Source organism: Peromyscus eremicus, chromosome 22, assembly GCF_949786415.1.
Source record: "Peromyscus eremicus chromosome 22, PerEre_H2_v1, whole genome shotgun sequence".
Lineage (NCBI taxonomy): Eukaryota > Metazoa > Chordata > Mammalia > Rodentia > Cricetidae > Peromyscus > Peromyscus eremicus.
In genome coordinates, this window is record NC_081437.1 from 36,676,774 (window position 1) to 36,690,555 (window position 13,782).

Sequence of the window (13,782 nt, forward strand, 5' to 3'; positions counted from 1 at the left end):
GCCACAGTGACCATGTGGGCGTTTGGGGACATTTCAGACGTAAACTATAACAAACAGAAGATAATTGACAATGTAAAGCTTGGACTTGTGTATGTTCAAAAAAATTTGATAGGGTATTATCTTAGACTTAACAGAAGGGAGCAGAGGGGAGTGATGCCCTTTAGTGTGAATGTAGTTTTCCTAGCCCTGGATTGTGGCGCTGCAGCTTTTACTGGGGGGATTATTGTAGCTGTGTTTTATAAAGCTCCACATCTGTTCAGTTCTCCTGGACAGATGATGAGTCCTCTGAGAAGGGAATTAGGAAAGCACTGGACATTCTTAGATGTCGGCAGAGCTGCAGCCTTGCGGGCGGGAGAGATCCTCACCCCGCTGCTTCTGTGGACTCAGGACTAGCTGTCTTCACTGCTCTGGTTCTGTTCTCTCTTTAAGGAGTAATTCTTGAGAGGATTTTACCCTGTTTATCTTGGTATCTTAATAGTAATTTAACATAATGTAAGCCTAGTTTTTCTAAAGTTGCAAGTAGCATCCTGGTATTGGTCTGATAATGTCTGTTTTCTGAATTGATTGAAAACCTGACTTCACTTCCTCTTTCCATTCTTAGTTAGAGAGATCTTGAAATACTCTGATTTTAGCATTCAGTTAGCACACATGTATGCTGCCATGTCTCCGTAGCCTTCGTCACTCACTCCTGTTTCCATTTTGTCAGTGCAAAGTAAATCTGTTTTTTCTGTTAGCCCTTCATGGGAATCATAAAGACCACGATTTTCTCAGTTTTTGTTTTATTAGTCTCATAAATTTTATTTATTTATTGTATTTTTGAGACAAGTTTTTCTTCGTATAGCTTTTGCTGTCCTGGAACTCATTCTGTAGACCAGGCTGGCCTCGAACCCAGAGTCACCTTTCTCTGCCTCCCAAGCTCTGGGATTAAAGGTGTGTGCCACCACCTCTCGGCCATAAATTATATTTAAATACTGTTTTCAAGGAAAGCATTTCACTATTGAGAATGGAGAATGTGAGATCCTCAGCACTACCCTTGTGTATTCTGTAATTACCGTTCTTTTACTTAACGACTTGTGTGGTGTGGGGAACTGTCTCAGTTTGCTCTCTACTGCTGTGATAAAGTCCATGATCAAAGCAACTTGGGGAGGAAAGGGTGTAGTTGGATTCAGTTCATGTCATTGACCATCCTTGAGGGAAGTCAGCAGGAACTCGAGGAACCTGCAAATGTATGCATGTATGTATGTGCTTCATTTCAATTTTGAGAAAGGACTGTCTTGATCATCCTCTATTGCTTAAAGGATTGACTTCTTGTCAGGGGCTTCAGGAATGTCCGGGTGGAAATAACCTCCTGTGTTTCTCTTTTCTCTCTGTAGTTATGGACATCGGACAGTGCAGGAGAAGAATGTGATGCAGCGGAGGGGGCCGAAAACTAAGGGCACCCGGGTGCCGTCCTCCGTCCCCTCAAGAAAACCTTTTTACATCTCCATTCCTTATTCCACTTGGATTTCCTCTAGCAAGGAAGCCCATTCATGTGTATGGGATCAACTGTTTATAGTCTTTTCACACTGCAGCTTTGGGAAAACTCCATCCCTTGATCTGTGTTGTCTCGGCCTTCCTGGTGTGCAGTTACTGCTGTAGAAAAGTATCAATCGCTTCATTTCATACACACACGAGTAACTTCCAGACACTTGTGCAGAGGACTGACAGTGCATTTGGTATTTAAGTAATCTGAACCAGTTCTGCAAGTGGCTGTGTTTGTATTACTGTGAAGATATGGAAATGTAGTGCATTACAATTGAAAGTAATTGTAATAATAATTCCTGATTTCTACATTCCCTCTCTGACCCTTCTTTGGGGGTTTCCTTTCAGAAGCGACTTTTCCATACTCTTACTGCATACTCCTTTTTAGTAGGAATCCAAAAGTGTTAGATTGAACGGGAAAAGCTCTTAATGCATCCAGTCTGGAGGTCACAGATGGAAATGTCTCCCATGTCACATATTCTGGGGGTTATGTCTGTCTGTGACAACAGGGAGTTTCCTTCATGCATTCTTCATTTGCTGCTGTTTGAGTTGACAACTTCCTTCCCAATAAAAATCACTTACACTTCCTGCCTCTGTAGCTCTGGTATTCACTTTACCTTGTAATAGAAGTAGCATGTTGCTGCCAGAACATAAGCATTGCTTTGAGCAATTTAAAATGCATGTCCTTTCTTAATCCACTAGAAAGGGGAGATAAGGACACAAGTCCACGTCTAAAGTTGAGTACTTTTCCATGCAGATCCGTGCACATGTGAGAAGGTGTCCAGTTTGTCCAGTGATTGTTCTTCAGAGCTGTGTGTTTGCTAATCATTGACTGTAGTCCCAAAAAAGCCTTGTGAAAATGGTATGCCCTATGTAACAGCAGAGTAACATAAAATAAAACTGCATTTTATAAAACCATTTATTATGGCTTTGTACCAATTGCATACCCATGTTTTAAGGAACAGGTGAATTTACTACTTTTTGAAGTTTATTATTTCTTTTTCTGTGAAATGTGGTGGTGATACTCATATTTCTGCACTGTGGTATACTGTGGGGTGCCTAGCACTGTGTACAATTGGTCTATATTTCTCCAGGTCATCTCACGGGTCATCTCTTCCTCAGATGTGAATGATAATGTGGTTAGGTGTCATGGAGTAAAGTGGACACTTGAAAACTAGAAAAGCTGCTCCTGTGCCCAGGAGCCTTGGCTGGTGTTAGAATTGTGCTTCCATTACATGAGCATGTAAGAGCATGAGTTCTAGTGTCCAGGTAACCCACTTTGTAAGCATTCTGTCTACCGCTTGTACATTCAAAGTCATGCTGATTTTACAATATCAGTGGTTTGTTTTTAACCTGTATTAGTTTGAGAAATGATTTTTCAAGGCAACATAATTTGAAAAATTAGCATTGTAGGTTTATCCTCTTAATTTTCCAAAATATTAATGTAGCACAAAGCTCCATTTGCAGTTTTTACGTGCTTGCTCTCTGGCTCTCTTTCCCTTGCATTTCTCTTGGCTTTTTCTTCCCTTCCCTCTCAGAGCTTCGTACATGCTAGAATGTCTCCCACTTGGGTGCATTCCCAGCTCCTTAAACTTGTTTATTGAGGGAATCCAAACACAGAATTTAACAGCATTTAAAAGGTTAAGATGCTCCTGTAATTGATGGTCCCTACTTGCTGGGTAGCCAGGCATTATGTGTTTGCCTTTAATCCCAACCCTTGGGAGGGAGAGGCAGGCAGCTGAGTTTGACCAGCCAGGGCTACGTAGTGGGACCTGGTAGAAGGCTTGTTCACAGTAGCTAAGGCTCTAAGTTTGATCCATAGTGCCTCAAAAAAACCAAACAGCAAAGAAAAGAAAAATAAGACAGATAATGGGAGTTTGTTCCCCTGAATTTCAATCTGTAGGAATCTCTTATTGAAGTTACAGGTACTTGAGGGATGATGAGAATGTTGTGCATTTGAACTGGGAGACTATCGTACTGAGCTGTAAATGGTGAGTAGAGTCAGATGGTGGACTGCTGGCGTGGCCTCTCTGTACTCAGTCCCACATTTGAATGTCTTCTTGCAAGGTTGGAAAGGAAGCTCGTCCCTTGAAAGTGCCTGCTGCTCTTTCAGAGCACTGGGGTTTGGTCTCCAGAACTGACAGCCACCTGAAACCCCTACCCTAGGGTGCCTTCTTGGGCTTTGGTATGTATGTACACACACAGAAGAATAAATTATTAATCTTTGAGAAGTAAGAAGGTCTTCTCCATCTAGGAGAACTTGATATCTAAAGTCCTGGAGTCTTTGACCTGGTTTATGGCTCTCCAGCATTAGATGGAAAACTGACATCTTTCCTCAGGGGAAAGTGTAAATAAGTAAAGGTTTGGAGTGATGGGAGGCTTTAAAGCCATGTTGGAGGGTTTTCTTTTTCACTAATTTTCATTTCTGGGGATTGACCCAGGACCTCATGCTTCTAGGCGTTTGTGGTATACCTAACACTTGAACCCTCAATTTTTGAAATTTCTTTCCAAGGCTGGGTGTGGTGGCACACTCCTTTAATCCCAGCTCTCAGGAGGCAGAGGCAGGTGGATCCCTGAGTTCAAGGCAGCCTGGTCTACAGAATGAGTTCCAGGACAGACTCCAAAGCTACACAGAGAAATCCTGTCTGCAAAAACAAATTTACATATTTTGCTTTGTGGAAGAGCAGTGGAGTCTTCTGGGACAGCTGGGTGTGTAGCTAACTGAAATTTGTGGTCTGCTGTTTCCTGGTAGAGGGGGCTGTAAGTAGCTTCCCCTTCCTGTGGACTAGAAGTAGACAGTACTTGCAAAAATCCCTGCTAACCAGGCACCTGTGTATCCTTCCTCACCATCCTACCCCAGTAGTGTGAGCTTTTGAAGGATACAGGCTGAGGCATTACTAGGGCTTTGTTTTTCCTTTCTTTCCATCTGGAATTAGTACTGAGTGTGCTATTATTTCATCCCTGGGTGTCTTCTCACCAGGCCCTGTGTTTAAGCCATTCGCCAGGATCTGATTTGTTTTTACCCCAGATTTCTGGACCCCATTGAGAATCTTGGTTTACCGGTAGACCAGAGACTGGTGGCAACACCACGACGTTAGAACTGTGAGAATAAATAGGTGAGCTTAGTAACCTTTCAGACTTGATGAGTAAAAGGTGGTTTGATGGCATGGTGGAGAGAGATGACCAGCCTAGAAGTCAAGCTGGCTGCCTTCCATGTGTGGGCACTAGTGTTAGGATCAGGGACTAGGTATCAGGTAGAACTTGATCCACACAGCTTTACAGCTGCCACCTTCCTGAGCTATGAAAGCTGCACAACCTATCCTGCCTGTGACTTAATGCATCAGAGGATTTCCAGATGTGTGGAGGATTGTGGGTATTAGAAGGGAGGGGTAATAGGTTGAGCAGGTAGCAAGCACCTGTAATTCCAGTTACTCAAGCAGAGGCAGGAAGACCCATTTTGAGCCAGGCATGGTAGCACATGTATAATCTCAGTACTTTGGAGGCAGAGACCATCCTTAACTACATAGTGAGTTCAAGGCCAGCCTTGGGTTACATGAGACCCTCCTGTCTGGGGAAAAAATGCTGCTCAAAATAAAAGGGCTGGCAGTGCATCTCAGTGTTTTCTTGGCATGCAAAGGTCTTGGGTATATCAGGACAGCCTAAATTAGAATAGAGGGTTCTAATAAAGTGGGAACTGTCTGCTGTACCAGGAAGACCTATTGCCCTAGATTGTCAAGGACATAGACACAGAAAATGACTGTAACTTGGGAATGAAAGGTTTGAAAAAACTATTAAGCAGTGATTTTGCTTCTAATTAGCGTCCTCTGATGGAAAACTAGGAGAAAGTTCTGTTGCTAAGTTAGGAAAAAATCAGGACCCAGAGAAGAAATGACTTTGTTTCTCTTTAGTCAAGAGTTTACTTGCCTGAGCTGGGTGGTGGTGGCAAACACCTTTAATCCCAGCACTCGGGAGAAAGGCAGGCAGATCTCTGAGTTTGAGGCCAGCCTGCTCTACAGAGTGAGGGCTACACAGAGAAACTCTGTCTCAAAAACAACAAAAGGTTTACTTGTCCTACATTAGCACAGACCTGTAAATACCATCACTCGGAAGGCTCAGACTGGATTGCACAGAGACTCTTTCAAGAGGTAGCGAGGGGCACCTACTGTTGTAGATGTTAGTAGTGATGAAAATGATTTCAAGTCTCTCCCCATTAATGAGATTTTTAAAAATATTTTTACGTGCATTGGTATTTTGCCTGCATTCATGTCTCTGTGAGGGTATCAGATCCCCTGGAAGTGGAGTTACAGACAATTGTGAGCTGCCATGTGGGTGCTAAGATTGAACCCTGGTCTTAGCCTGTCTGGAAGAGCAGGCAGTGCACTTCTCTCTAGTCCTCACCTCCCCCACCACCATGAATTTCTATCTAATCTGTCCATACACACAAACTACACACACACACACACACACACACACACACACACACACACGGTTTATATGTGTGTGTGTGGGTGTGTGTTTAGTTCCTACTATATATTCTCTATGGTGAGCACCTAACTCTATGCCTGCATTTGTAGTAAACACTGACCTGAATGTCCTGAGCTATAAAATACTCTTCAAGGCAGTTATCTAAGAGTTATGTGTTGAGCTGGGCATGGTGGTGCATGTCTGTGATCCTAGCACTTGAGAGGCAAAAGTAGGTGGGTACCTGTGCATTTGAGGCCAGTCTAGTATATGTAGAGTTCCAGGACAGCCAAGGCTACAGGCTACCCTGTTTAAAAAACAAGAGTTAAGTGTATTGGCTACCAGCTAACAGCTCAGATGATTGAGCATGGTATCACATGCCTGTATCCCCACAGCTGGGAAGACAACAAAGTGATTCTAGCCTGGGTTGTACCGTGAGAGGCCGTCTGAAGGGAGGACATTGATAAGAATGTTTCTGAGAAACTGCTTAAATTAGATGATAAAAGAAAAAGATTTTTCCAGTCTTTGTAGACTGTCAAATTTTACCAGAGACTTTTCAAATTATGTAGGCAATAAAAATGTGGTGGCGCACATCTTTAATCCCAGCCCTCGGGAGGCAGAGGCAGGCGGATCTCTGAGTTGGAGGCCAGCCTGGGCTACAGAGTGAGTTCCAGGACAGTCCCCAAAGCTACACAGAGAAACCCTGTCTCCAAAAACAAACAATCCCCCTAGGGATTTTGTGTGTGGGTATTTTGCCTGTGTGTATATTGTGTACAGTGTGCATGCATTGCAGATGGAAGCTGGGAGAGGGTGTCAGGTCCTATGGAACTGGAGTTTTATTTAGGGAGTTGCTGGGAACTGAACCCAGGTTCTCTGGAAGAGCTCTAAACTGCTGGGCCATTTCTCCAGCCCACCTGGATGGAAAAACCCCGTTTAGTTATAGGAAGAGTGGTACAACTTCCCGCATTCAACAAAACTCAAAAAGCCTAACGTACACATTTTAATGAGATGCACATTGATTAGTTTTTAAAATCAGGTGACATTTCATATCTAACTAAGGCTGTCCCCTCTCTGTTTAAGACAGATCTCAAGGGCATCTAGTCCTCTACCTCTTTAAGAGCTCTTGACTGTAAGAGCATGGCTGCTCTCACATCTCCCAAAATAAATCTCATTAGACTTCTACATTAAGTGCTTAACTTGAATGACCTGTTACTGAGGTGGTAGAGGTGACATTAGTGGATGACTGGCCTTCCAGCTACTTTTTTTAGTTATTTATTCATTCTTTTTTTTTTTTTTCTTCCGAGAATGTTTCTTTGTAGCTGTGGCGCCTGTCCTGGAACTCACTTTGTAGACCAGGCTGGCCTTGAACTCACAGAGATCCACCAGCTTCTGCCTCCCGAGTGCTGGGATTAAAGGCGTGCACCACCACCACCACCACCACCACCACCACCACCACCACCACCACCACCACCGCCCTCAGTTGTTCTTTTTATATTCTAAAATGTCAACAAATCAAAGAAGGATCAAATACCAAGGACTGCACCTTATACAGGTAATGAGTCAATGGTCTACTTCATGAACTTGTCTGATCTATACTCCTAAGTAAGCCAATAAATAAATGGTAGTATCTACCCAAGGTTCCCCTGTAGGTGGCCAGTGGGTCTAAAGCAAAGCATCACACTGCACAGATCACACAGGACCAGAATTAAGGGACTCCTAAGGCCCACTAAGTGTGGGTTTTTCTTTGTGGCACATGCACAGTCTGAACACACATTGAATGCTTTTGCCTAGTTTAAATCCTACATGCTTTCTTGAGCAAATCCTGGTCAATTCTGGTGATACTTCCCATGTCAGCTATAATGTGCATGCTGCACTGCTTGACCAGGGAGTCTACAGCAGCAGATGCTCCCTGATCCTGTCCTCAGGAATCAGCCGTTCTTGATTTGATGGATGGGCTTGCCTGCCAGTAGCCAGGAATTTCTATACTTTCATCAATTTCCTGAGTATTAAAGTGGGAGGCACACCACCCCTTTGAGTATTAAAGTGGGAGGCACACCACCCCTTTGGCTCCAAGTCAATATCTGTTTAAAACATCCGATTGTTGTTAAATGTAAAAGCCCCTTCTGGATTCTGGTCTGTTTTTGCAGGGCCCTTTACTAATTTATTTTGTTGTTCCTCTCTTTCCAGTCTCCTGGCATGTGTTAGCTGATGTCTTATGACTTAGGGAGGGCTCTCTGCCAATGGGCAGAGTGGGATGGGAGAAAGGGAAGGACAGACACAGCTACTTGACAGTAGCCTTGGACCAAGGGGAGGAGGTTAAATTGCTGGGCAACAATTGCACTTAGAGATTGTATTGTACTCTGTCAAGTGAAAATGGGGCCAGTGGAAGGACAACTCATCACAAGAGACGCAGCCTCGGGATTCAGAAGGTGGGAGAAACATGCAAACATTTTCATCCTCTGGCATCATCCTGTCAGAATGGGTTTGAAAGTCCAAATATTTGCATCGTAGTAACATAGGGCTCTTCTGCCTATGTCTATAAGCAGGCAGAGATGTGAGGAAACGCAGCACTGTATTAGTGTCCTGGGGCTACTGTAACTGCCACAACCTGGGGCCTTAAATCAGACTTCCCAGTTCATTTATGCTAGTGCTGCCTTTTCCTTTACAATTTATGAGTATGAGTGTTTTGCTTGCATGTATGTCTGTGTACCACATGTGTGCCTGGTGCCCTTGGAGGCCAGCAGAGGGCGTCAGGTCCCCTGGAACTGGCCTCTTGCAAGAACCAGTATTTTTTACTGCTGAGCCATCTTCAGCCCCCAATTTCTTAGTTTTGACAATATATGTACACACATATTAGGGATGCTAGGTGACTAGTAAACTGGAATACAATGCAATGCTCTAGCTTTCCTGTAAAATTATGCAAAAATGAAAATATTTTTATTTTTTTGGTGGGGCGGGGGGGGGGGGGGAGGGGGGGGAGGACATGGTTTCTCTGTGTAGTCCTGGAACTCACTCTGTAAAACAGGCTGGCCTCGAACTTGGAGATCTACCTGCTTCTTCCTCCCAAGTGCTAGGATTAAAGGTGTGCTTAAAAAGTTTGTGCCACCACTGCCCACTGAAGGAAAGAAACAGGCTTGACCTGGCTTTCTAAGAAAGCGGGTATCTCATTTGTGTTGGGTTTATTATTTTTTTAATTTTAATTATGTGTATGTGGATATGTGCACTAGTGTAAGTGCCCGTGGAGGCCAGGCATCAGATTCCCTGCAGGTGGAGTTACATGCTGTTCCTGCCACCCACCCACTTGAGGACTGGGAGACCAACTCAGGCCCTTTGCAGGAGGAGCCTTCTCTCCAGCTTTTGTTTGTTTATATTCTTCTGCCTGTAAATGCTCTGCTGATCGGGCAGGAGTGGTGAGTGCTTGTCTGCTCTGTGTGGAGTGCTGGGTTCTCCCAGCATCATGTAAACCAGGTGTGGCACACACCTGTATTTCCAGCATTGGCGAGGTAGAAGCAGGAGCATGTTCAAGGCCACATCGATTACCTGGTGAGTTCCAGGCCAACCTGGGCTACAGGAGACCCTGTCACAAACCAACCAGAATGAATCTTTGCAGGGCAAAGATACGATATGGGTCTCTTTCATATTAGCAGATTCTGAATGTTGGAAACAGGCTTTCAGTTAAGTTCCCAGGCCACTGTCTGGAGAATTAGTCTCTTCTGTAGGGCCAATCAATTGAAGTCAGAACTTGGCCACTTTAGACCTTAAATAATTTAGATCAAGCTCCTTCCCATTTACTCTCTTCATTCATACTGTTCTTATGCTTAGTTCTCATGTGGTCCAATTATTCGGAGCTCCCAAGGGAAACAGGCATTTCAGAAGGGGGATGCATGACACTCATGCACATATCCAGACTATCTACTGCAGGTGATTCTGTAAGACGTGTAAGGGTAGGTGATACAAAGCTCAAGTTTTAGAGATGGATCTTCTAGAAATAATGTTATGACTCATTTCACAATGAAATGACTTATTTTTCTTTTTTCCAATTTGAAGAGAAATGTGACTGCACTTACAGTCGGTCTGGTTTACTGATCCACTAAGAAATGTCCTTGTTGGGAATGTAGCTCCATAGGTAGAGTGCTTGCCTAGCATGCATAAAGGAAGCTCTGGTTGACTCCACATGACGTAAATGGGGCACTGCACACCTCACCTGTCACCTTACTACTCAGGAGGCAGAGGCAGGGACAAGTGCAGGACAGGACACAGGAAACCCTGTCTCAAAAAGGTTTTCCCAAAGAATAATGTGTTTATCAGTCAGGCTCCTTAAACAGTGTACTGTGTTTGTTTTCTAGTTTTCTTTCTAAAAGGGTCTTACAGTTATGTGTGAACTGTTTGAAGTAAAACCTTGGAAATAAGTTCTTGGTACACGAACTCTGTATAGTCATTTAAAAGTAGCATCTTTGAGACTTGAATTCATATTTCTTGAAGGGCTAGCTTTACCAACTTTATTCAGCAGATATATATATGATATACATATATATATATATATATATATATATATATATATATCATACACACACACACACATCCAGATTAAGGAACAGTTAGCATCTTAGAAAGTCTAGGCTCTAGGACAGGTAGGGTAAGACATAGAAGTGGGGCTTGCTATCAAGCCTGATAAGTTGAGTTTGGTTCTCATGACGCATATGGTGGAAGGACAGAACCCACCACTTCTCCGAAGTTGTTCTCTGTAGGGAGCAAGTAAAATCCCGAGTGAATGTTCACATAGGCCCTCAATGCTTTAGCCCCATTTGAGTGGCAAAACCTTCCTTAGGTTTTGAGTGCAAAATGTTGACTGTGTGCAGAAAATGTCCACTGTAGCCCCTACAACCCCGCAAATGTTTACGGCACCTTTATAGAAATTGTTCTGACAGACTAGCTAAACCTGCCTCCTTGTTCAGTTGTATGTAATAAATACACTGCACTTTTGTAATGCTGTGGCTTCTCCATCAGAAAGCCCAGGCCACGCAACCCCAGCTTTTTAGTCTGTCATCTTCTCATTCCCTCTGTCCCAATGAGGTCAGTCCCTACAACCATGCAGTTCTCTTCCGCATGCATGCATCTTGTGTATACGCAAATGTTACACCAGCTAGTTCTCTAGGGTTTTTCCTTGGAGACAGGGTCTCATGATGTCCAGGATGGCCTCAGACTCCCCTTGTAACTAGCATGGCCTTGAACTGATTCCTGCTTTCTCTTCCCAAATGCTGGGATTATAGGATTTGCCACCAGGCCTGGTTACTGCAGTGGTTTTTAAACTCAGGACTGTGGTGGTATGGTGTTCCCCAATATATTGTGCACCCTAATAAACTTATCTGGGGTCAGAGAACAGAGCAGACACTAGATAGACATAGAGCCCAGAAAATGGTGGAACATACACCTTTAATCCTAGCATTCTGGAGGCAGAGATCCATTTGGATCTCTGTGATTTCAAGGCCAGTCCAGGCATGGTGACACACACCTTTAATCCCAGGAAGTGATGGCAGGAAGCAGAAAGGTATATAAGGCATGAGGACCAGGAACTAGAGGCCTTTTTAAGCTTTTAGCTTTTAGCAGCAGTTTAGCTGAGATCCATTTGGATGACAACACAGAGGCTTCCAGTTTGACGAAATGAGATCAGCTGAGGAATTGGCAAGGTGAGGTTGGCTGTTTTGTTCTGTTTCTCTGATCTTTCGGTGTTCACCCCAATACCTGGCTCTGGGTTTTTATTATTAAGACCTTTTAAGCTTTGTGCTACACAGGACTTCATGTATGCTAGGCAAGCACTGAGCTACATCCTCAGGTCTCTTAGTGCTCATTTAGATACAGGTTTTTTAAATCAGTGTTGAGTATTGGAGGGGGTATATATTACAGAACCATATATGTGGTGTCTAACAAGTCTACTTAAATTGACTTGCAGTCTGTTAACTGAGTAATTCATTTCATAGAGTAGGATCAGCAAATTTCAAGTAATCTTTTACTTGTCCTCATTAGATTTTTTTTTTTTTTTGAGTTGGTGTAGCTGGAAGGTTTTCTCCAGTCCCATTTGGCCCCACAGCCACTTATAAAATAATCACTCAGAGGCTTAATATTATTTACAAACTGTATGACCTATGGCAGGCTTCTTGCTAGCTAGCTCTTACATCTTAAATTAACTTATTTCTATTAATCTGTTTTGCCATGTGTTCTGTGGCTTTACCGGTCTGCTGGCATGCTGCTCTGTGGGCTGCAGGCTGGCCTCTTTCTAGACTCTGCCTTTCTCTTTCCTGCCTCTCTCCTTGGATTTCCCGCCTGCCTCTAAGCTGCCTCGCCATTATTTATTAACCCACGGGAACAACATATTCACAGCATATAGAAAGATATCCCCCAGCATCAGGGTTTCTGTGTAGCCCTGGCTGCCTTGAACTCAGGGATCCGCTTTCTCTGTCTCCCAGCACTCCTGGCTAAGAGGCTACTTAATTAAATCATAAAAGCTATTTCAGATGTTAAGATGAACCCAGATCAAGGGAACATGGTAATGTCTTGTCTGTATTGTGTCTGTGCACCATGTGGGTGCTTGGTGTCTGGAGCTGAGAAGGCATCGGATTCCCTGGAACTGGTTATCAGCTACCATGTGGGTCTCTCATGTGTGGAGCATCTCTGCACCCCAGTAAACATTTCTGATCTTGTTTCTGAGGCTCAGGTGGGGCTGCAATGATCTCAGAAATTTGCTGCAGCTGTAGAATTCTTGTCAAACTCAAACCTTTGGCTGATGGCCTGTGTTCCTATCCATCCCTCTGTGGGTTTCCTGTGTGCTCTTAGAGCATGAATATTGGCTTTTCTCAGTGGCATATACCTGGAGTACTAGAACACCAGTGAGGCTGAGACAGGAGGATCTTAGTTTTGAGACCACCCCAAAAGATAAGACCTAAAACAACAGTAACGATAAAGACGGGAGAAGGTGAGATGGAAGAGTATGTCAAAACCTAACTTTGGAAATGACTTCATGCCATTATTTCTACTGCATGTCTATTATATGCCCTACGTCACACAGCGACAGTGCCAGGAGACGACCAGTGTAGGAGGCAGCTGACTATAAAAAGGGTCACTGGACAGTGGTGGAGGATCCAATAATGGTGTGCAACTCAGGTATTTATCTTTTACTGGCAAACAGTAAAAGGATGACCTGACAGTTAAGTGTGCATACATTTACGATGGGAATTTCAAATGTTGCAACCAGTTACATTATAATGAAAAAGTTACCTAGTGGAAACGTATTTCTAAAAAAAAAATCTTCTGAGTAAAAGAATAAAAGCTTGAAGCCCAGTGTGGTGGCTCATGCCTTGTCATCCAGCACTTGGGAGGCTGAGGGAGGAACGCCTGGGCAGGGTTACAAAATAAACCTAGCTCAGACAGTACACCAAACCGTTACCTTTCCCTCCCGCCCAAACCAAACAAATCCCAAACAAGAAACCCTTGAAGGCCAGACTGGACCGGAAACTGAAAGTCAGTTTCCGACTTTCAGAGTTCCTCCACAGCCCTGGCTGTAGTTTTCTGTCAGCCTCCTAGCGCTGGGGTGCAGGCCCCGGCCAGCACATCTTCTATCCAGCATGGCCCTGTTCCACTGGCCTTCAGTTCCCCAGTGGAGCTTTTATTCTGAAGGTATGGACTACCGCTAAATCAAAGATGAACTTCAAGTTAGAATCATAATTCAAATCCCGACTTGTGACTGTCAAAGATTACTCGAAATCAGGACTTGCCCTGGAAATGCAGGGCTTCCTGTTATAATAA

General features: G+C 43.8%; 1 protein-coding gene across 1 annotated transcript in view; it reads left to right on the forward strand.

Moving 5' to 3' along the window:
• Ywhaq (tyrosine 3-monooxygenase/tryptophan 5-monooxygenase activation protein theta) overlaps nucleotides 1-2,439 on the forward strand; it is a 32,350-nt gene extending 29,911 nt beyond the window's left edge. Inside the window, exon 6 of the mRNA XM_059248375.1 lies at nucleotides 1,374-2,439. Coding sequence (XP_059104358.1) covers nucleotides 1,374-1,433 — 60 coding nt within the window. The 3' untranslated portion in view covers nucleotides 1,434-2,439. The remainder of the gene's footprint in view (nucleotides 1-1,373) is intronic.
• Nucleotides 2,440-13,782: the final 11,343 nt, after the last annotated feature.